General features: G+C 41.6%; 1 protein-coding gene across 7 annotated transcripts; it reads right to left on the bottom strand.

Moving 5' to 3' along the window:
- Nucleotides 1–4,791: 4,791 nt before the first annotated feature.
- Nucleotides 4,792–23,379, bottom strand: Catsper2 (cation channel sperm associated 2). 7 transcript variants are annotated; one of them, XM_034495768.3, is made up of 14 exons: nucleotides 23,206–23,379; nucleotides 22,950–23,014; nucleotides 21,892–22,032; nucleotides 20,221–20,394; nucleotides 19,981–20,049; nucleotides 16,614–16,786; nucleotides 15,980–16,135; nucleotides 15,604–15,728; nucleotides 10,487–10,665; nucleotides 10,179–10,278; nucleotides 9,735–9,758; nucleotides 7,888–8,270; nucleotides 7,326–7,493; nucleotides 4,792–4,898 (listed from the first exon to the last, which is right to left on the bottom strand). In XM_034495768.3, the coding sequence occupies exons 3-14, from the start codon at nucleotides 22,028–22,030 to the stop codon at nucleotides 4,867–4,869; spliced, it is 1,722 nt and encodes a 573-aa protein (XP_034351659.1). In that variant the 5' UTR covers nucleotides 22,031–22,032; nucleotides 22,950–23,014; nucleotides 23,206–23,379; the 3' UTR covers nucleotides 4,792–4,866. The 7 variants fall into 7 exon arrangements, with proteins under 7 accessions (XP_034351659.1, XP_076785720.1, XP_076785722.1 ...); XM_076929605.1 differs by having other exon boundaries at nucleotides 23,164–23,281; XM_076929607.1 differs by lacking the exon at nucleotides 21,892–22,032 and having other exon boundaries at nucleotides 23,206–23,366.
- Between the last annotated feature and the right edge of the window lie 61 nt (nucleotides 23,380–23,440).

Here is a 23,440-nt window from a genome sequence, read left to right on the forward strand (position 1 = left end):
GTATGCACTACCTTGCCTGGCTTTAAAATATTTTTTTAAGTTAGACCAAACTAATTGAAGATAATTTAATGGTTGAAGACTATAAAGTTAATGCTTGTTAATTTAACGCTTGTTAAGGAGATGGTTCCAATAAAAGTAGGGAGGGAGTTTTTTTTTTTTTAAGTAGAGTGAAAGCCATCTAAAGAAAAACTTTAAAAGAGGTCATGAAGCCAAAGGAGGAGAAAAATCCCAATGAAAATATGTGGTTAGGACAATTTTTAATGGCATCGAAGCTTGTTTACTCAGCCGTTCTGGGATCCATTCCAAGAATTATTTTCCTTCTTTTGTTCTATTTGAACGACAGAGAAATCTGCATGTAAGATTTAGAAGAAGGAGTGAAGTTGTAAAGACTTCTAGTGGTGCATGCCAGTATTCTCAGCACTTGGGAGACTGAGGCAGGAGGATCTGGAGGTCAAGGCTAGCCAGGGCTATATAGTAAGACCCTGCCTCAAACAAAATATTAAACAAACAAACAAATACCAAAGTAGAGAAGGTCAGAAGGTGGGAGACGAGGTCTCAATTGGTTCTCTTTTAAGAGAGGAAGAAAGACATGGAGCCAGCACAACACAGCTTCGACTCCATTTACTTCTAGTTCACATTACAGGGACTTAAGATTTCTATTGTGGAAGCTGGGTGTGGTGGCACATGCCTTTAATCTTGCACTCAGGAGGTAGAGACAGTAGAATCTCTGTGAGTTCGATGCCAGCCTGGTCTATATAGCAATACCCTGGACAGCTGGGAGTATATAGAGAGATCCCATCTCAAAACAAAACAAAATGAAAAAAAGAATTCTAACAAGACTAGAGCAGTGGCTCAGCAGTTACAACACTGGCTAATCTTCCAGAAGACCTGGGTTCAATTCCCATTACCTATATGGCATATCACAACTGTCTGAAACTCCAGTTCCAGAAGACCTGATGTACTCCTCTAACACCAAAGGAAACCAGGCATGTACATGGATCATAAACATAAATAAATTTTAAAAATTCTATTATGATTTTGAGCTTGTTATTCCATCTGGAAGAAGTCTTAAAATATTTTCCTCAGGTGGTACATGGCTTTAATTCCAGCATTGTAGAGGCAGAGGGGCAGAGGGGCAGAGGGGCAGAGGGGCAGACAGGCAGAGGCAGACAGGCAGAGGAGGCAGAGAGAGAGGCAGAGGCAGAGAGGCAGAGGAGGCAGAGAAGGCAGAGAGAGAGAGAGAGAGGCAGAGGCAGAGAGGCAGAGAGAGAGAGAGAGGCAGAGGAGGCAGAGAGAGAGAGGCAGAGAGGCAGAGAAAGAGGCAGAGGCAGAGAGGCAGGCAGATCTCTCTACAAGCTCCAGGCCAGCCAGGATTAAATGGCAATACTCTGTCTCAACAAAACCAAACCCACAACAAACAAACAATTTAGATAGGGGCCATTTTCTTTCTTTTAGGCAGGTTCTCACGTATGTCAGGCTGGCTTTGAACTTTACATGTAGCTGAGGATAGCTCTAACTTCTTGATTGTTTTGCCTTGACCTTCTAAGTGCTGGGATTATAGGTGCACTCTAACCATAACAGTCTTACAGTGATGAAGATCAAACCCAGACCTTTCGTGCTAGGCAAACACTACCAATTGAACTACATCCCCAACCTAAGAAAATTCATTTTTAGTAAATTGCTGTTAAAGGACTAGAGAGATGGCTCAGCAGTTAAGAATTCTTATGGCCCTTACAGAGGACCCAAGTTGAATTCCCAGCTCACACACTGGGAGACTAACAAACAATCTTGTAACTCCAGTTCCAATACACACACACACACACACACACACACACACACACACACACACACACTTCTTTTCTTTTCCCCGCCATTGGTTTTTTTTCTGAGACAGGGTTTCTCTGTGTAACCCTGGCTGTCCTGGAACTCACTCTGTAGACCAGGCTGGCCTGGAACTCAGAAATCCAACTGCTTCTGCCTCCCAAGTGCTGGGATTAAAGGCCACTTCACCACTTCCCGGCTCACACACTTATTTTTTAAAAAGGAATTCCAGTTACTACTTATACAAGGAATAAGACATACCTGGTAATCATAACTCTCAGGAGGTAGACTCGGGTATCTCTGAGTTCAAGGCCAACCTGGCCTACAGACCAAGTTCCAGGATAGCTACAGCTACTTATAGAGAACACATGAGTTCACACACAAAAATAAGTAAATAAGTAATTTAATAAATAAATTAAATGAGAGCTAGAAAATGTATATTCAAGTTGATTATTGTTACACATGCCTATAATTACAGTACTTGGAGGCAGAGTGACAACAAAAGCAAGCCAACAAGATGCCCTTCGTACATACAAATCACCCAAGCAGGAGATTATAAATTCCATGATCTCTGTTTAGCTCTTGGAGAAAGATCTCCCAAAAGAAATAAAACGCCAGAAGGTAAGATGTGGCTGAGCCAGTACCTGGCTCAGCCTTTAACTCTTGATCCCCTGCCTCTCTGCTTCCCAAGTACCGAGGTTACAAAGATGCACCACTATAGCCGACTGTGTTGGTTCTTGATTTCAGGAAAGCCTCCTGGTGAGATGGTTCAGCTGTAAAGTCTAATAACCTGAGTCCAGTTCTCAATAGTGGCCTTCTCTCCTCCACTCATGACTTATGGAATTCGCATATAGAGACATACAAAATAGATTAACAAATAAATCTAATAAAAAAGGAAACCTTTGTATACATCATTTGGACATATAGTTCATACAACATGAACTATTTTAAAGAATACAGTTTAGTGTTTTATCTTCCTTTGTGGCACTTGCTTTTTTTATGTGTGGAGTGGGTGGGAGTGGTGCATGCATGAGTGTTCATATGTGTACAGGTACACACGCACACACATGTCAACATCAGATGCCTTCCTCTATCACTCTCTACTTCATTCTTTGAGACAGGGATTGTAATAGAAATGAAACTCAGTTTTGGCTAGAGTGGCTGGCAAGTGAGCCCCTGGGATTTACCTGTCTATGCCTCTCAGAACCAGAATCACAGACATGCTGCCATGTCTGGCTTCTGTGTGGGTGCTGAGACCTGAACTTACACCCTCCTGCTTCATCAACAAGCACTTTATCAACCAAGCCATCTCCCCCATCCTGTTTGTTTTTAGACAAGGTCTTACTAGCCACAGAGCTCAAGCCAGCCTGGGCTACATAATAAGTTCTAGTCCGGCATAAATTATGGAGTAAAACTGTTTCAAAAGGAAAAAAAAGTTTTCAATTAAAAAATAAAAATGGGAGGTTGTCTTATAGACCTGGTTATTTTATGGCATATAATACATACTTCAAATATAGAGTATATTTATAGAGCATGTATATTATATATATAATAAATGTTTATATATATATATATCAAGCACTCAATGGGTAATAGAATTTTTTAAATATTTATTATTTTTATGTGCATGTATGTTTTATCTGCATATATGTCTGGGACTACATACCTGAGAAGAGCAGAAGAGGGTGTCAGATCCCTGGAACTGGAGTTATAGGCAGTTGTGAGCCTGGGTCCTCTACAAGAGCAGCAAGTGCACCTTACTACTGAGCCATCTCCTCAGCCCAGGTTAATAAATTATTTTGGGAGGGGAAGCAGAGGATTGAGACAGGGTTTCTCTGTGTAGCCCTGGCCATCCTGGAACTTGTTTTGTAAACCAGGCAGGCTTCAAACACACAGAGATCCACCTCCCTCTGCCTCCTAAGTGCTGAGATTAAAGGCGTATGCCACCACAGGTCAGCAATAGAATTTTTAATAATAAGCATTTCCAAAGAATTAAATAATATGTTTGGCATGCAATCCTATGACTCAGGAGGCTGAAGCAGGAGTCCAAGGCCAGCTTGCACTACACAGTAAGTTTGAGGTCAGCCTCAGGTAGAACCAAAGACCCTATCACTAAAACTGAACCAAAAGAGACTTGAGTCTTTCAACAGTGGAATGGGATACCTTCAGACAGTCTATCACCAAGCATTGGCTTGATAGTCAACCTTTCAGGATGTTGTAAAGGGGCCTCCTTCTTATAGGACAGTGGTAGGATACATGAGGATATGGGGTTGATCTCCAATACCATACACAAACAAAAAAAAAAGGGAGGGGGGCTCTGCTTTGATTGGGAAATAGATAATTTCTGAGGTTCCACAAACAATGAAACAATCTGGCATGAAAACTTCCCCGAGCAATGACAAGTGAGATGAAGAAAGCTACAACCTTTTGGTCCAGGAATGGGTGTGAATAACATGTATTTGCAGTTAATAAGTGCATGGGAACACTCTGAACCATCGTTGTTGACCTAGACTGCTGGCTGATTGTAGAGCTGAAATAAAGTCAATTAAGATCAGTAAAAAGGAACTAGAGATGTAAGTGATTGCTAAAACTCGGGGCTAACATGCATGAAGTTCCGCGTCCACTGCTAGCACTGAAAAGGAAAGTTAATAATGTATAAGAGGGCAGAGTCGGCAGAGTAGACAATGGTGCACTGCTTAAGCAGCTACATGAACATCTCTGAAGACTCAGTAATCCCACCTAGACACCTACACAGACTGTAGCCAAAATAAAGTCAAACTGGGACTCTTACTAGGAAGTAGAAGTTACAGAAAGAATAGGAACTAGAATAATACATACAGCCAGGTCAGGAACTGGGCACTAGCTGGGAAGCCAAGAAGCAGCACAGGCTCCAGTGGCCTCTGAAGTCATTTTTTTTGCCTTTTAGTATCATCTAAACCTCATAAAAATACTTAATAAACTTACCAGAAATAGTCATTAGCAGTATTTATTGAATATTTATATTTTAAATTCCAATTGTGTTCATCATTAGCTTTTGCTGTGTCTTCACTTATCTTCAAAACTCATCAGTGCCTGAACTGTAAAGAAACAAACCGTGAGGTCAGAAAGTGAAGAATGCTTGAACACATGTTTGGTGAAGGTTCTGCTTTCTGAGTTCCAGATTCCCACATAAATCTTGAGCAATATTTACTTAAACCTATCTTCTCTTTACTATAAACAAGTTTGTCAGGGTCTGAGCTCTACAATCTTGGAAAAAACAAATATCATGTATTTTCTCCATTTGCAGTTTCTAGACTTTATATGTATGTATGGCATGAAAGTTGAAATGAAATTGCCCATGGGACAAAGAGAGCTAATAGAGACAGCAGGCAATTCAGCAGATAAAGACACTTGATGCCCAGTCTGAATGTCCAAGTTCAGTTCTCAGAACCCATAGAATGGAAGGATAGAACTGACTCTCAGATGTTGTCCTCTGACCTCTCTCTGCATGCATTCAGTTCTCCACAGTTAGTAAGAAATGCCAAAGGGGAGGGTGAGGAAGGAAAGATTAGAATGTGTGGAAGATGTGGTGAACATCTATTAAACACTCATATGAAAGTTAAAAAATAATGTTTTAAAGATCTGGGCTCAAAAATAATGTTTTATCTGGACTTTGAACTAAGCATGGTAAAACACACCTTTAATCCCAGCACTTAGAAAGAGAGGGAGGAGGAATCTCTGTGAATTCCAGGTCAGCCTGGTCTACATAGTGAGTTTTAGGCCAGCAAAGGCTACATAGTGAGACTCTGGCTCAAATAAATAAATAAATAAATAAATAAATAAATAAATAAAGATCAATCCACTGACCTGGGTTCTGCTTTGATAGATGAGGCAGGAGATTGCTGGGATTTGAGGTCTGCCTTAGATGCATAGCCTCATAGTGAAGATTAAAAGTGAGACCCTAACTCACAAAACAAAATCTGAAAGTTCCTTCCTACTTTTTCCTACCTTCCATCCTGTCTCCTCCTACCAAGATGGGGCTAAGAGTGACTGAAAGAACAGAATTAATCCCAGTCAACGTTTTGATACAGATAAAGATGGTCTCTGATACGCTGGCTGAAATTTCATGGCACATACATGAAAATTGAAGGACAACTTTCAGAAGTTGGTTCTGCCCTTCCAGTTATCAGGCTTGGTGACAAGTACCCACTAAGCCATCTTGCTGACCCCTAAATGTTATAAATTCCTATGGCCTTTCTGTGTCACAATGCACACATGAATATGTATATATATGTATATATATACACACACAAATCCTGCTGCCTAATTTCTCAGTTTCAATTAGGTTCATTTTAAAAGGATATAAGGAAGAAAATTCAGACAAAACTAAACAATATTTAAAGGGGCAGTAGAGATGGCAATGGTTAAGAGCACTGACTGCTCTTCCAGAGGTCCTGAGTTCAATTCCTAGCAACCACATGGTAGCTCACAACTGTCTGTAATAAGATCTGATGCCCTCTTTCTGGTATGTCTGAAGATAGAGATAGTATACTTATATAAAACAAATAAATAAATCTTTTTTTCATTAAAAAAAAAAAAAAAAAAAAGGAGGATGGAGAGGCTCAGCATTTAGGAGCTCTGTCTGCTCTTCTAGGGGACCTGGGTTTCATTCCTAGCACTCAGGTGGCAGATCACAGACTATACTTCCAGTTCTGGGAGGATCTGGTCCTTTTCTGACCTCTGTGGGTATCAAACACACATGTGGAGCAGAGGCATACATGGGGGCAAAATACTAGTACATATAAAACTAAAAACAAACAGACAAATAAATTTTAACTTTTAAATGTTTAAAAAACAAACAAGCAAAAACAAAAAAACCCTAACTCATAGTTTATGGGTAGGTGTGTGTGTGCGCACGCGCATGTGTGTGTGTGTGTGTGTGTGTGTGTGTATGCATCTTCCTTTCTTTTGTCTCTTTTTCCTTCTCTTTCTTTTTTGGAGGAATTTGATTAACTCATATTAATCTCCAAATGGTAAATTTATTTTCCAAATGGAAAAATGATTTGGAGCTGATAAGTTTTCAGTTTATATTCAATTCTCCTGTGCAGCTTATCTACTTCTTTCTGGAGACTGATGGTAGACAGGCTGCTAGGAAAAGAAGTTTGGTTCACTGACGTCCTTTGGGGATGCAGTAGTGTTTGCTTTTTCAGATTCTAGCTCTCCAGTGTGACTCTGAGCCCAGATCCCTACTGCAAGCTGAAGTGTGGCCTTCACAGAGAAGGGGGGTCCACTGCCAGGCTTAGCAGGAACCTGCCTAGGCCTGGTTCTCAACACTGCCAGCAGTGCTAACAGCAGCCTGAGAATCAAGCTTTCAGATCTTGTAAGACTTGAGCGCCCCCTGGTGAACCCAAATTTCTAGCTCTTCTCTAAGTTACTGTTACTGATGAGGGGAGGGGATTGAGACAGAGGTGCTACCTCCTTATATTTAAAAACTCCTGGACCCCATGACTGCCTTACATCCTCACCTGCAAATTCTTGCAACCTCTTGCGCTCCTCTAGGTTATACTGAAGCTTTTCCAGTAACTCAAAATATCGAAAAAGTGAATCTCTGGGCCAAACAACACGGTCATCCTGATCCATATCCATTAGCCCAGGCAGGTTCTCATGCACAAGAGTCTCCCAGTCCAAGTTTTCTGTGAGGAAGAATGCTTCTTTAACACATGTGTAAGCCAGATGTGGTGGCACACACCTGCAATTCCAGAGCTTGGAAGGCTGAGTCACTAGGCTTGCTAGGGTTATATAATGACTTCCAAGCTAGCTTGGGTTACAGTGTAAGTCTGCAAAAGGGAAGGAGAAAAAAAAGAGGAGGAGGAGGAAGAGGAGGAAGAGAAGAAGAGGAGGAAGAAGAAGAAGAGGAGGAGGAGGCAATGACAACCTGGATGTCTTACACTTTGCCTACCCTGCCAGAATTTGCAGCATAAGGCAGGAGAATTGAGTTTTGAAATCATCCTGGGCCACAAAACAATGACTGTGGGTCACATAAGCAACAGGAATGTGAATTCAAATGGAAGGAGCCATTCTGCGTACCGATGAAAGCAGCATCGGCTGCAGTGGAGCCGTGGGATGAAGAGTTGGGAGGAGAGGCCGGGTGGGCCTTTTCTTTTAACTCTTGTTCTTTTACTTTTTCAGCTTCAGTCTCAACAAAGCTTTTCTGGGCATAGCTTTTCTCCGGATAGCTTTTCTCTGAATAACTTTTCTCTGGATAGATTTTCTCTGGATAGATTTTCTCTGCATAGTGTTTCTCAGTATTGCTTTTCTCGCCATCACTTTTCTGTTCATCGCTTTTGTCACTATCGCTTTCATCAGCATCACTTTCATCGGCATCACTTTCATCAGCATCACTTTCATTGGCATCACTGATATCAGAAGTTTCTGTTATGTCTTCGGAGATCCTTCCTTGACTGGTTCCTCTATACATATAGAAAGAAATTGTATTACTTCAAATATACTTACAAGATGTGGTAGTCCATTTATTCATGTTAGCCCCGAGCCTGGCATCCCTGAAGCTTTGATTACAGCTTTAAGAGCCAAACTGTTCTCAGATTCTAGGCTTAGGTACTTCCCAGCTCAGTCATCCCCAATGTATCTTTCTTAACTATTCTCTTCCTTCTCATACCAGTCCAACAGAAAACCCGTTTTTAAATGTAAATCACTTAATGCTATTCCTCTGTTTTACTTCCATTTGTTATAAATGAGTCTAAGAGCCTACAACAATCTCCTACAGCCCTACAGAATCCTACTCAGTGCTAGGATGGTTTGAGTCAACACTGTAACCCACAGGTTCATGCATTTTGAGCACATGGTCCCTGGTTGGTGGTACTGTTGGAAAGGTTATGGAACCTTTAGGAAGGGGAGTTTTGCTGGAGGAAGTATGTCCCTAGGGACAGGTTTTGAGAGTTCACAGCCTTGTCCCACTTTCAGTTCACTTTCTCTGCTTAATGTTTGCAGTTAAAGAGGTGATTTCTCAGTTTGCAGCTCTGGCTATGCCTTCTCTGCCATTATTCTACTCTCTCTGGAAACATAAGCCAAAACAAACTCTTCCTTCTTTAAGTTACCTTGGTCTGGGTGTTTTATCACAGCTGCCAAAAAGTAGCTAAAATGTAATCCATTCTTTCTCAGACTTTATCTCCTGTTATTCATTTTCTGCTCCAATTACAATGGCCAATTCTGTTTCCCAAATGCATTAGGTGTACTTACAATTCAGAATATTTGTAGCAACTGTTCTGTCTGCTACTAACACTTTCACCATATACACTCACAGAAACCTCATCTCTCTCAAGTCTTTGCTCACATATTACTTTTAATGAGGATGCCCCATTTAAAACTACAAGCCATAGCCAGTCATGATGGGTAAAGGCATGTACTACCATGTCAAACCTAAAGTTAAAAAAAAATTGAGGAAAAAAATCCTCCACAGAAACAAAACAATCGATAAGTGTGGTGGCACATGTGTTTAATCCCAGCACTCAGAGGCAGATGCAGGAGGAGCTCTGTGACTTTGAAGTGGTCAAGCTCCAGGATAGCTAGGACTGTAGAAAGAAACACTGTCTCAACAAAACAAACAACCCCCACGTTTTCACCTATTCTCTGCTGCCATATCTTCTCTTGGTTTCCTAGAAGGATATTTATTGCTAATTTAGAACCTACCCAAATAACCCAGGATGATCCATCTAAAGATATTTAGATTAACCACATCTGCAAAGACCCCACCCATGGGTTTTAGAGAGTTAGAAAATAAACATATAATGTTGGAAGGCATCATGGATTCTCTCTCAGCAAATCTTCATCTTTGATGATTTCTGCCATCTATGCCTTATCTTTCCATCCCAATTCACATCATTCTCCTGTCATCCATGATGCTATCACTACTTTACCTTACTGATTCAGACTGATGTCTCCTACAAAAAGAAAAAGAAATTAAAATTAGAAAAAAAAAGCCACAGGTCAGCAAAAGTGTAATAAAAAATAATTCAGATAGGCTATGAAGGGGAGTAGAGAAATCCCCACAGCATAAAAAAAAAAAAAAAAAAAAAAACACTAGAATGTGGACTACTTTACCTACAGGACCAAGGAAAAGGACCAAGGAAAAGAAATAGGGAGTGAGTTGAGAAATAACATTGGGCCGGGCGGTAGTGGCGCACGCCTTTAATCCCAGCACTTGGGAGGCAGAGGCAGGCGAGGCCAGCCTGGTCTACAGAGTGAGTTACAGGAAAGCCAAGGCTACACAGAGAAACCCTGTCTCGAAAAAACAAAAACAAAAAACAAAAAAAAGAGAGAGAGAGAGAAATAACATTGGGCTTGAACACATAGAAGCTGACCTCTGGATAATCTGTTGCTTGAATATGTCAGCTTTATACTGAACCTCCAGGTGGGTCATCTCCTCATTCAGCTCATTTCTGATATTCTGAAAGTTGGTAACTGACCCCAGAGGGCCATTAGGAGTTAGAAGGTGGTAATAACTAAACCAAGAAGACTGCTTAAGTGGAGAGAAACAAAGTGAAACATCTATTCCAATATCCAAACTTCCTTGCTACAATACTAGGTTCTCTACCAATAGTCCACCAACCCCAATTGCCAGTTTCTTCCCACCATCCCTCCTATGAAGTTATACCTCCTCTGTGCTTACCCATCATGGCTACTATGATATTTCGAAAGATTATGGAACCAAGCAACAACCAAAAGATCACATAGATGCTGCTAAAGACACGGCTAGATTCTGGCACCTTCCAGATATCCTGAAGTACTGCATACCAATGATCCAAGGTGAAGAGGATGAACACTGTCACCAGAGAATTTAGTAGGTCCCTAAAGAAAGGAGAATGTGAATATACAGAAACAGAAATCTAAACTTGGCTTTGTTTTTGTTTTGAGTCTCACTGTGCAGCCCTGGCTAGATTGGAACCCTATGTAGACAAGGCTGACTTTGAACTTTGAGGTGAACTCCTGTCTTCATCTGGCCTCATTCTTATTATTTTTGTTTGTTTATTGGCTTGGGGGGGGGTTATGAGACAAGGTTACTCTGTGTAGCCCTGGCTATCCTGGAACTTGGTCTGTAGACCAGGTTGGCCTGGAACTCAAGAGATCCACCTGCCTTCTGCCTCCTGAGAGCTGGGTTTAAAGGTATGTACCACAATCACTAGGTTCTCACTCTTATTCTTAAAGCAACATAAAGAGATTTCTTTCTAGTATATTTTAATTAGCTCCTTTTCTATCATATTTAACATTTTCTAGCTAATCATTCTCCAGTTTGATTTTATTATGCTCCCCTTTATCATGAATAGCCCTGTAAATTCCTCTCAATACTCCATTAGTCCTAGAGCTGCTATTTTCTCAATAAACGAATACTGCAGGGATTCTTCAATTTCTTTTTTTGTTTGTTTGTTTGGGGTTTTTTGGGTTTTGTTGTTGTTGTTGTTGTTGTTTTTCGAGACAGGGTTTCTCTGTGTAGCCCTGGCTGTCCTGGAACTCACTCTGTAGACCAGGCTGTCCTCGAACTCAGAAATCCGCCTGCCTCTGTCTCCCAAGTGCTGGGATTAAAGGCGTGCGTCACCACTGCCAGGCTCAATTTCTTTTTCTTTTTCTTTTTCTTTTTCTTTTTCTTTTTGCATTTACTTATTGTGTGTGTATGTGTCTGTGCGTGTAAATATACATGTCACTTCCCAGAAAGTGCAAGAAATCTTGCAAGAAGGGATTTCTTGCAAGAGTTAGTTCTCACTTCTACCATTGGGTTCCAAGACTGATCAGAATATTAGGCTTGGCAGCAAGCACCTTTATCCACTGATCCATCTTGCTATCCCTTACTGAACTCTTAGAAGACAAATAAATCACCAACTGTGGTGGTTTAAATATGCTTGGCCCAGGGAGTGGCACTATCAGGAGGTGTGGCCTTGTTGGAGGAAGTGTGTCACTGTAGGGGTGGGCAATGAGACCCTCCTCCTAACCACCTGGGAGCCAGTCTTCTCCTAGCAGCCTTCAAATGAAGATGAAGAACTCTCAGCTTCTCCTGTACCATGCCTGCCTGGATGCTGCCATGTTCCCACCTTGATGATAATGGACTGAACCTCTGAACCTTATGTTAACCCAGTCCCAATTAAATGTTGTCATTATAAGACTTGCCTTGGTCATGGTGTCTCTTCCCAGCAATGCAAACCATAGCTATGAATATTTTTTTAAATTTTGTATATGGATATTTTGCCTGTATGTATGTGTGCCATATGTATACTTGGAGCCCAAGATAGCTGGAAGGGGAAACAGATTCCCTAGAGTTTCAGGTGGTTATGAACCACCATGTAGGTGCTGGGAATTGAACCCAGGTCATCTGCTAGAGCAGTCAGTATTCTTAACCACTGAGTCATCTCTCTAGGTCATCTTTATTTTTTTAAGTTATTCTGTGTATAGATGTATTGCCTCCTTGTATGTCTGTGAACCACATGCATGCCAAAAGAAAGAGTCTGATCTCCTAGAACTGGAGTTAGAAATAGTTGTGAGCTGTTGTGTGGGTCCTGGGAATTAAAACTAGGTTCTCTGAAAGAGCATCCAGTGCTCTTAACTACTGAGTCACGTCTTTGGTCCTGATCCTAATTTTTAGAATATATATAGAGGAGCTAGAGCTAGAGCGAGATACATAGTCTGGGATATGTGAGATACATACTCTCTCTCAAAACAAAACAAAATAAAACAAACAACAAGGTAACTGAGTTGCAAAGCCAGGCTTCCCAACTGGAGTATTCTGTATTTAAAGGTACTAGATGAGAAAGTGTTTTAATTTGTAAGGTTCCAAACAAAGCCAGAACAACTCCACTTGTCCAGGAATTAAGGCTAACAACTAAGATATAGAACCTTATTAAACTAAAAGACTTCTGTACAGCTAAGAAAAAAATCAGTTCATAGAGTGAAAGGGGTGGTTTGAATGAAAATGGCCCCCAAATGCTCACAGGGAATGGCAGAATTTGAAAGGATTAGGACATATGGTCCTATTGAGTAGTTGTAGCCTTGTTGGAGGAAGTATGTCACTAGGTTGGGCTTTGAGGTTTCAAAAGCTTAAGCCAGGCTCAATGTGTCTCTCCTCCTGCTGCCTGCTGATCCAGATGTAGCCTTTCAGCTCCTTCTCCAGCATGGGGTCTGCCTGCTTGCCACCATACTTTCTACCATGAAGATAATGAACTAAACCTCTGAAAATAAGCCAGTCCCCAATTAAATGTTTTTCTTTATAAGAATTGTCATGGTTATGATGTATCTTAATGCAATAAAACACTGGCTAAAATAGTGGGAGAGAATCCTTGCCAATTATATATCTGACAGAGGATTAATGTCCAGAATACATAAAGAATTAAAAAAAAAAAAAACAGAGTCAGGAAAACAAGTGACTGAATTTTTAAAATGGACTATGGATCTCAACAAAGAGTTCTAAATAGAAGAAATAAAAAATGGCTAGTAAAGCCAGGCTGTGGTGGCGCACACCTTTAATCCCAGCACTTGGGAGGCAGAGGCAGGTGGATTTCTGAGTTCGAGGCCAGCCTGGTCTACAGAGTGAGTTCCAGGACAGCCAGGGTTATACAGAGAAACCCTGTCTCGAAAAACAAAAAACAAAAAACAAAAAACAAAAAAAAAAAAAAAGAAAGAAAGAAAGAAAAAAAGAAAAAGAAAAACCAAAAAAAAAAGAAAGAAAGAAGAAAGAAAAAAAGAAAGAATGGCTAGTAAATATCTTAAAAAGTATTCATCATCCTTAGCAATTCTGAGATTTCATCTAATCCTATTCAGAACAGCTACCATCAACAAAATTGACAACAAATGTTGGCAAAGACATAGGGAAAAGAGAACCCTCATTCACTGTTGGGGAGATTACAAACTGTGTAGCCACAATGTAAATCAATGCTGAGAATCCTCAACAGCTAAATATAAATCTACCATATGACCCAGCTATACCACTCCTTGGCATATGCTCAGAGTACTCAACAACCTACTTTACAGATACTTGGTCAGCCTGTTCATTGACATTATTATGTACAATAGCTATGAAATTGAAGCAACTTCAATATATACTGAATTTAATGAGGTAATTCAGACCACACAAATACCACATGTTCTCTCTTGTCTGTCATTCCTAGCTTTAAGTCTTTGAAAGTGAGTATATAGCCGAGTAGCCACAGAAATGAGGAAAAAGGAACCATGGGGCTGGGGACCAGCAGCAAGAAGACTAGCAGAATACAGGTTATATGATAGAGAAATAGGAAAAACAAAGGTGGGGGTAAGTTGGGAAGAGGTGAGGAAGGCTAATCAATGTAGAAGGAGACGGGGAGAAGGAGAGCAAATAACACTGAATTTAAGGAACCATGCTATTTTATATTTACCTAAAATTATACAATATAAATATGTGCATTGTATACATAACTTAAGTTATGCCACTTTGGCTGGCAGTGCTCCCCACAGGAGTGAATAGACTATCTAAAAACAAAAACCCAGTATCAGGCATGAGAAATCTCAATTTAGACTATGGTCAGGGTAGTCCAAGTGACTCCCAAAACTGTCTAGGCTCTTGCTGCTGTCATTGGCTGCCTGTCAAAAGTGGAAGGTAAGTCCTTATTCCTGAAGACACAATACATTTTGGATACAGAACTCAGAAAATTTGAGCTGGATCTAATCTGAAAACCTTCTTCCTGCAACCCAGCTTTTATAAAACTAGAAGGTGATATGTAAGCTTCCAAGGAAGGATTATCCATATCAACTGTGGTGCTCTTCAACTATAACAATGACCAGCATGGTTAAGATATCCCAAAAGGGTCAGGAAGTGGTGGCACACGCCTTTAATCCCAGCACTTGGGAGGCAGAGGCAGGTGGATTTCTGAATCCGAGGCCAGCCTGGTCTACAGAGTGAGTTCCAGGACAGCCAGAACTACACAGAGAAACCCTGTCTCAAAAAAACCTTTAAAAAAAAGAAAGAAAGAAAAGAAAAGAAATGACAGGGAAACTACATGCATAATACTTTAGCAGTATGGCTGCCTAGACAATGACAGTAGACATACTGATGTAAAAGACAAAAATCTCATGGGGTCGCACCCCTGAACAAAAAACTAAGGGCAACTGACTGATGACTGCTGAAAGAAGGAGAATTTATCTGCTATGGCTGATCCCCAATTAGTTTATCCAATATAAGGTGATCAGTCCTGAAATCATATACATACAAGCAATACTAAGTAGACTCAGAGAGTTGTATTTATGTATTTATGCATAGATAGATAGATAGATAGATAGATAGATAGATAATAAAAAGAAAGTTGATTTGAAAGGGAGTAGGAGGTCATGAGAAGGGTTAGGGAGAGGTCAGGGGGGAAGGTAAGAGGGAAAGTGACATAGTTAAATTTTAATTACAATTTTTAAAAACAAAGGAGCCGGGCAGTGGTGGCGCACGCCTTTAATCCCAGCACTTGGGAGGCAGAGGCAGGCAGGATTTCTGAGTTCGAGGCCAGCCTGGTCTACAGAGTGAGTTCCAGGACAGCCAGGGCTACACAGAGAAACCCTGTCTCGAAAAACAAAACAAAACAAAAACAAACAAACAAACAAACAAAAAAAAGGAACCAGAACTGGTTGTCCTAAACCCAACATCAGAGCTTCAAGACCACCCGTTTTCCTTCTCTTTTGTGCTGCCCGACTCTTACTCTAGTTTTTTGTATTATTGTGCTTTAGATGAGCTTCTCAGTATCAAACAAGCCTCTCCCCTCGAGGGTTAACCTCAGCCATGCTTACGAGAAGAACATGTTGTACTCCAGGTCCGAGATGGTTGAACGGGAATACTCTCTGAAGAAGTGGACACCAGTCACAGCAAAAATGTAGAAGAAGATGAGCAGCAACATCAGGAGGAACGTCATGCTCTAGAGGCCAGGATTCACGTCAGGGGTAGGTAAGAGAAGGCTGATCCCCACCGGCAGCCCAGGCAAGCCCACTCAGCTGTCCCCTACCAAATACAGAGACAGGATAGTTCTAAACTACAGCACTTTACCTCCTATCCTTTCTCATAAAGAACACTTTAAAGAACCATTCATGACTTTCTTTGACTATATCAAATATTAAACCCATGTCTTTCTAACTTGCCCCCCACCCCACTTTAATCAGTTCACATTACCTTCAGGGCCCTGACCAGAGCCAAAAGAATAACTTTAATTTGAGGGAATCGTGCAAACAGTTTGAGAGACCTCAGCACCCGAGAGACCCTCAGCAGCTGGAGCCACACAGAGTCCCCCGAGACTCCTATCAACACCACAAACTCAGGAAGCAGAGACTGTGGGAGACACAGGCAAAAAGTAAAGATACCCAAAGGACCCAGGTTACTCCTTTTCCATCCCATCTTCTTAAGAGTTCTCTGGGTGTTATCTTTGAATAGCATGTTCTGGAGTCTATTAGCTGTTTAGTCTTTTTATACTAACCAATTTAAACTATGTACTTCAACTTTGTATAGATATTTTAAAATGCAATAAAGTTGGTGTTTATATCTTGAGTTGTTATAGAACATAAGATAAGACATATAAAATACTTAAAATAGTGGCCGACACTTAATGTTCAGTAACTGGCAGATGTTATTTTAGGGGTTAATATTCCTAATGACAACAATTTCTACAATTACTTTTAGTTTTAAGGGGAAAAAAATCAAAGCAGCAAGTTAGATAAGCATCTATCCATTCCTTCTTGGAGGTTTTAATTTAATGTACCTAGGCACATTGCTGGTCCCTCTAACTAATCCTAAGGGTATCTATTCTTACCAACATGGTAACAAAAAAGTCAAAGACACTCCAGGCATCCTTCCAGAAGAGAAAAAAGCTGGCCAACCACATTAGAAGGATCTCTATAATGAAGCTAAGCAAGATAAACCAATCTGCCACCTCCAAAGCCAGCTTCAATGGCCACAGACTAGTATTTGTGGTTGCCATCAGTTCTGTAAGGCAGAGCAAGGGAGAGATGAAGATCTGGTGAGCCGCTGAGTAATAAAGAATGGTCACTTATAAATCAGAGGTGTGAGCACTACTATTTCGTCTCTTTCCATTTCAGTCTTTTTAAGATTTTTTTTACGTGTATGAGTATTTTGCCTGCATGTATGCCTACTGCTCGAGTCAGAAGCCAAACTGTTGTGAGCTACTATCTGAGTGCTGGAAATCAAACCAGGATCTTCTGCAAGAGTCACAAGTGTTTTTAACTGCCGAGCCCTCTCTCCAGTCCCTGAGTTTCTCACTACATTGTTGCTTCAACCTTTGTAATATAGGGTACAAAACAACAGCCATACTTTACCTCTTGGTCTGGTAGAAATACTAGTTGCAAGTCACATACAACCCATTCTATAGTTGTACAACAACTATAGAATTTCCCTCTTTATTACACCCCTACCACCTGCCACACTTAAGTTTGTCCTAAAGTTTATAGGAAAGCAATGGGTCTTGAAAATTTAGAAAAATAACATTAAGTCTTTTAAAAATTTAAAATTTTGGCCAGGCAGTGTTAGCACACACCTTTAATCCCAGCACTTGGGAGGCAGAGGCAGGCGGATTTCTGAGTTCAAGGCCAGCCTGGTCTACAGAGTGAGTTACAGGAAAGCCAGGGCTACACAGAAAAACCCTGTCTCGAAAAACCAAAATAAATGAATAAATAGATAAATAAATAGATAAATAAATAAATAAATTTTTGAATAATTTCAAAGATGTCTCTTACATTGATGTTTCCCAGTATGATTTTTTTTTTTAAAGATTTTTTTAAAATTATGTAGTGTTCTGCTTGCACGCCAGAAGAGGGCACCAGATCTCATTATAGATGGTGGTTAGTCACCATGTGGTTGCTGGGAAATGAACTTCGGACCTCTCTGAAAAAGCAGTCAGTGCTTTCAACCTCAGAGCCTTTCCTCCAGCCCCCAGGATGATTGTTTTTTGTTTGTTTGTTTGTTTGTTTATTTGTTTTAAATGTCTGTGAGTACACTGTTGCTCTCTTCAGGTCAGGCTTGGTGGCAAGTAGCTTTATCCACATCTTGCTGCCCTTCCCCAAGAACTTCTGTAAACAGATAGAAGTATCCTCTATAATGATAGCTCTAACTATAAGAACTATACCTACGTGGCCTTTATGTTCTTATCTGGTTTCTACTGCTTTTCCTAAATTTGCTGTTGCCTCAAGTATGACAATAATTTTCCTACATTAGCATATGAGAATTATCCCTATTTTAGATAGTAAGTATTTTGAGGAAGCCTTCTGTTTTGAGACAGTCTTCTGCAACTCAGTTGGGCCTCCAAAGTACCAGCCAGGCAGGGGCTACAGAGATGGCCCAGAGGTTAAGAGCACTGATTCCTAACACTTGCAATTCACAACTATCTGTTACTGCAGCTCCAGGGGATCTGACATTTACTTCTGGCCTCTGAGAACACCTGCATGTGCATGTGAGCCACAAACTGAGACACAAAATAAAATAAATCTTTAAAAAAAGTATAACCTAAACATTAAAATGAAACATGACAGCTTCCAGAAGTTCAGATTGGTGCCTAGCCCAATCATCAGAGACTTTATCCAGCAACTGATGGGAGCAGATGCAGAAACCCAGAGCCAAACGTTACGTAGAACTCTGGGAACATCACAGAGGAGGAGGAGGAGGAGGAGGAGGAGGAGGAGGAGGAGGAGGAGGAGGAGGAGGAGGGAGGACCGTAGGAGCCCAGAAGGGTGGAGGACAGCAGGAGAAGATAGCCCACAGAATCAGGTTCTAGGGATTCACAGAGACTGAAACAGCAATCAGGGAGCCTGCATGGGTTTGCTCTAGGTCCTCTGCATATATGTGGTGGTTGTATAGCTTAATGTTCCTGTGGGACTTCTGACAATGGCAGTGGGGCTGTCTCTGACTTTTGCCTGCTCTTGGAACCCTCTCCCTCCTACTGGGTTGCCTTGTCCAGCCTTGATATAAGGGTTTGTGCCTAGTCTTATTGTAACTTGTTATGCCAAGTTTGGTTGATACTTCTCTTTTCTGAAGGGAAATAGAGGAGGAATGGATCTAGGAGACAGGGCATGTGTCAGAGACACTGAAGAAGTGGAGGGAGGGAAACTGTGGTCAGGATGTATTAGAAGAGAGAATAAATAAAAATAGTAGAAAATAAATATAAATAAAAATAATTATAAAATATAATATGCAATAATATATTAGTCAAAAAGTTACTTCAATTTTTTTCTCTTATGTTTTTGAGATGCTCTTGCTATATATAGCCCAGTCTGGTCTAGAACTCAGTAAATCCTCCTGCACCCACTTCTCAAGAACTGGGATTACTGCCAGCAGTGGTGGTGCACACTTTTAGAGGCAGGGGACTTAGATGAGTTTCAGATTAGCCTATATCACACAGTGAGACCCTGTCTCAAATACACCCAAAGCAGGAGCTGGGGATTTAACTAAGTTGGCAGTATATTTGCTTAGCATGCACAAAGCCCTAGGTCCAGTCTTGAGTACCCCTTATACCCAACATGGTGACACGTGCCTATAATCTTGGCACTAGAAAATGAAAGCAGGGGGATCAAAAATTTAAGGTCAGCCTGGGCTAAATGGTTCATTGGGACCTGGCTGGGCTTTATGAAACACACACACTCATTCTCTATTTTGGCCCTTTTCTCTTTTCATCTTTCAAAACACACACACACACACATACACACACACAGGAAACTTGGGAATTTTTATTGTTCTTTTTTTTTTTTTTTTGGAGACAGTTTTACTACTTAGTGCAGGCTGGCCTTAACTCACAACCCTGTCTCAGCTTCCAGAACACTGGATTAAAGGCATTTGCCACCACTCCTGACCTGAGTAATCTGCCTGAGCTAGCAACTAGACAAGATGTTTTCAGTACATTTTATATAATTTATGAATGGTTTTAGAGTTGCACACCTGTAATCTCAGATGGTCAGTAGAAGCAGGAGGTAAGGTTCAAGGTCACCCTGATTACATATGGAGTTCAGAGTAGTATAGCTAGTGTAGGCTACATGAGACTCTGTCTCAAAAAATAAATGAAGAAATAAGTCTGTCCCCATCACAATGAAATGATATCTGAAACTACAAAGTGGTCAGGCCAGGAGAGAACTGTCTTCCACACACTGTCTTTGTTGGCCAGCCCCAGTTCTTACCTATTTCAACCATCAGCACAAAGGTATTCAGAAAGATGAGGGAGATGATGAAATTCGAGAAGACAGGACCTGTTTTCTTTTAAGGAAGCTGATGAAGTACTTTTTCATTTATGAAGCTTAAATAATAAAGACAACAATGTCAGCTATGAGAATGGGAAGGAAACAGTTTGAGAGAGGAAAGGTAACTCACTGACAGAAGAGGAATAGCCACAGATAAAAGCAAGTGACACAAAAGGATACTCTCCAGAACCCATCCAGCCCACAAGGAAAGAGGTGGCCTCTGACTGCACCGCACTCGGAACCTGCTCAGCATCCGCTGGGAGTGTCTAATGTGCCCCATGCGCCGGGGCTTTATGGAGAAGCGCACTAGCTGCTCCTGATCTCCAGCCATGAGTTTCTTCTGATGAGAAGGATCTGTAACAAAAATAGGAAGGTAATTGGGGATGCCTGTTTTTCAGCTTGAGTCCACCAGTACTGGCAACACCTAAGACTGCCTTCATATCTCCCCAGCCTCTGCCTAACACAGAAAGGATAGCAGATAACATAAAGACTGGCTGGAGGACTGGGACAAGCAGGAGAGTTGGGATAGGAATGCTGGAGGGATGCTGGTGAAATGATGGGCCCTCTTCCATTCAGCAGGATCTCTGCCTTGTAAGGTACTCTTTCTCAAAGCAACTAAGAATTCTGTTAGATTGAAGTGGAAATGTAGAGTTTATAACTAACCCTGACCGTGTTCGTGGAAGCAAAAGGTATGAAGTGTTATTTTGTTTTAGTCCCAGCTGCTTTAGAACCTGGTGTGTAGAGGAGGCTCTCTCCAACTTAAGAGATTCACTGGCCATTGCCTTCTAAGTACTGGCATTAAATGCCTGTGCTATCATGACCAGCCCAGAAACCTTCAAGTTTTAAGTACCTTTGGTAGAAACTTTTCAAAGTCAATCAGGGATACCTGACTAGGACTCAGAGGAAATGATAGAGGTCCTATACATACATTCTAAAAGTTTTATTTATAAAGCCCTGAGTTTATCATGTGTAATATAGCTTCTCATCCCTAAATTTCCTTTTATTTGTACTTAACAACAACAACAACCATTTGGGCTGGAGAGATGGCTCAGTGGTTATCCTCTCTTCCCAACAACCACATGGTGGCTCACAACCATCTGTAATGAGATCCGATGCCCTCTTCTGAAGACAGTTGCAGTGTACTCATATACATAAGTCTTTAAAAAAAGACACATTTGTGTGTGTGTGTGTGTGTGTAAGAGCACAACTGTAGACTTCTTGTACCATGTGGGTTCTGAAGATAGAACTTAGGTTTACAGAGCAAGTGCCTGCACTCACTAAGCTATGTCTCTGGCCTCATTATTTGAGATAGAGTCTCATACAACCTCATATTGTTCTCAACCAAGGATGCCCTTGAATTCCTGATGCCTCATCCCCCAGAGTGCTGGGATTGTAGGCAAGCATCACCCACACCTGGTTTCTTTTTCTTTCTTCCTTTCTTTCTTCTCTTCTTCTTCTTCTTCTTCTTCTTCTTCTTCTTCTTCTTCTTCTTCTTCTTCTTCTTCTTCTTCTTCTTCTTTTTTAAATATTTGTGTGTGTGCATGTGTAGACTGGAGGACAACTTTTGGGAATCAGTTCTCTCCTTCCAGGTAGGTCCTGAGAATCAAACTCAGGTCATCCATCAGTATTGGCAGCAGGCACTTTTACTCATTAAGTCATTTTGCCAGCCCTAATTTTTTGTTTTGTTTTTGTTTCATTTTGTTTTCTGAACCAGAATCTTGCTAACCCAGGCTGGTCTTTATTATGTAAAGCTCATGTGATCCCCGAATCAGTCATGTATCACCATTCCTGGCTCCACTTTTAAGTATGTCTCTACTTTCTTTTGAGGATGTGGACAAGAAGGTTACTAACCAAATATCTCCCGCAGAGTGTGTCTTGGTACAGCTTGGCTCAAGCCCTGCAGATGCTCTATGAGCGAGAAAGTGTCAATGAGCTTTGAACGGATAGCATCAGCTCTGAGCAGCTGTAAGTGTCCTCGTTCCTGTGCCATGTCTGTTAAGAAGATAGAGCCAAGGATGTCATGCTTAAGAGTTGCACTACAATTAGCAGGCTCTCTCCTCCCCCACCTTCTTTGCCTTTTAAAGATTTAAGGAGCCAACACAAAGAAACCACGAGCAGTTAAAAAAAAAAACAAAAAAAACACATTTGAAGACTCAAAGGTTTTTTTGTTATTGTTTGGTTTTGATTTTGTTTTTCATCTAAGCAAAAGATAGAAAAGTCATAGGAGATATCTCCACAGCCAACTACATATTCGGGTTATTTTCACTTTCTGACAGCATTTGTATTAAATACTCCTTTTTGAAAATTAGGTTTAAATGCTGGGCAAGTGGCCTATGGCTTTGGATCCCAACACTCTGGAGGCAGACAAAGCTCCGAGGTCAAGGACAGCCTAGTCAAGGACAGCCAGGGCTACATAGAGAAACTCTATCTTGAAAAACAAAAATCAGTTTAAAAGGCTGGCGGTGTAGACAGATATTTCAATCTCAAAAGGATAGTGGGTCTTTGTTGAGTTCAACATTTGCCTGGTCTATATAATGAATTCCAGGGCAGCAGTCCTTGCCTCAAAAAAAAAAAAAAAAAAAGTAGACGCTGAGCCTGTGCTTGTTAGTGCATAGTGCACACCATCAGTCTCAGCTACTCGGGAGGCTGAGGCCAGGGGATGGAAAGTTCTAGCCCTCCTGGACTGCAGAATGAATCAAGGCTAGTCTGGATACCTTGGTGTGATCATGACACAAGTCAGAAGAGGAGTAGGGATATAATTCAGTGTTGGATCACTTGCCCAGCGTTGTGCAAGGTTCCGGGCTCAGTCCTCAGTTACCCACCCTCTCAAACAAACGAACAAATAACAACAATCGGTGAAAAAAAGGCAAGGAGGGCATGAGGCCTAAGGCAGGACAAAGAATACAGACCTCACGTGGACCTGACAAAGCAGGATACGAGGTAGGGCAGCGGCAGGATGTAGGCTTACTACGCCCTATAATTGGACAAAGCAACAGTCTGACATTTAGAAAACGTGTCGCGTTGTGCTCAAGTGTGTGCGCGCCCCAACGCCCTGGAGGGAGGAAGCCCGACAGCTCCAGCCTCTCCCCCTACCCCCGGCTCCAGCCCGCTCACGGGCCTCACGTCTGCTCCAGAGCACTTCCGCCCACTCAGCCCTGACTTCACCCCTCCGCCTTCCGCGCCGGCGCCCTGAGCTTCACTCCTCCTCAGCGGGCGGAGCTCAGGGCCGCTCCGGCTTCGCTGAGCCCCCACTTCCTGCCGACCCCCGTCACGGCCTCCGCCACAGCTTGACCGGCAGGCGTTCGCCTAAGCGTCCGCCCCGCCTCGCCCCGCGCGCCCGCCAATCGGCAGTTACCAGCTGGTTCGGCCCGCCCGACGCGGCGTGACGCAGCCAATCGGC

This window comes from Arvicanthis niloticus, chromosome 2, assembly GCF_011762505.2.
Source record: "Arvicanthis niloticus isolate mArvNil1 chromosome 2, mArvNil1.pat.X, whole genome shotgun sequence".
Taxonomy (NCBI): Eukaryota; Metazoa; Chordata; class Mammalia; order Rodentia; family Muridae; genus Arvicanthis; species Arvicanthis niloticus.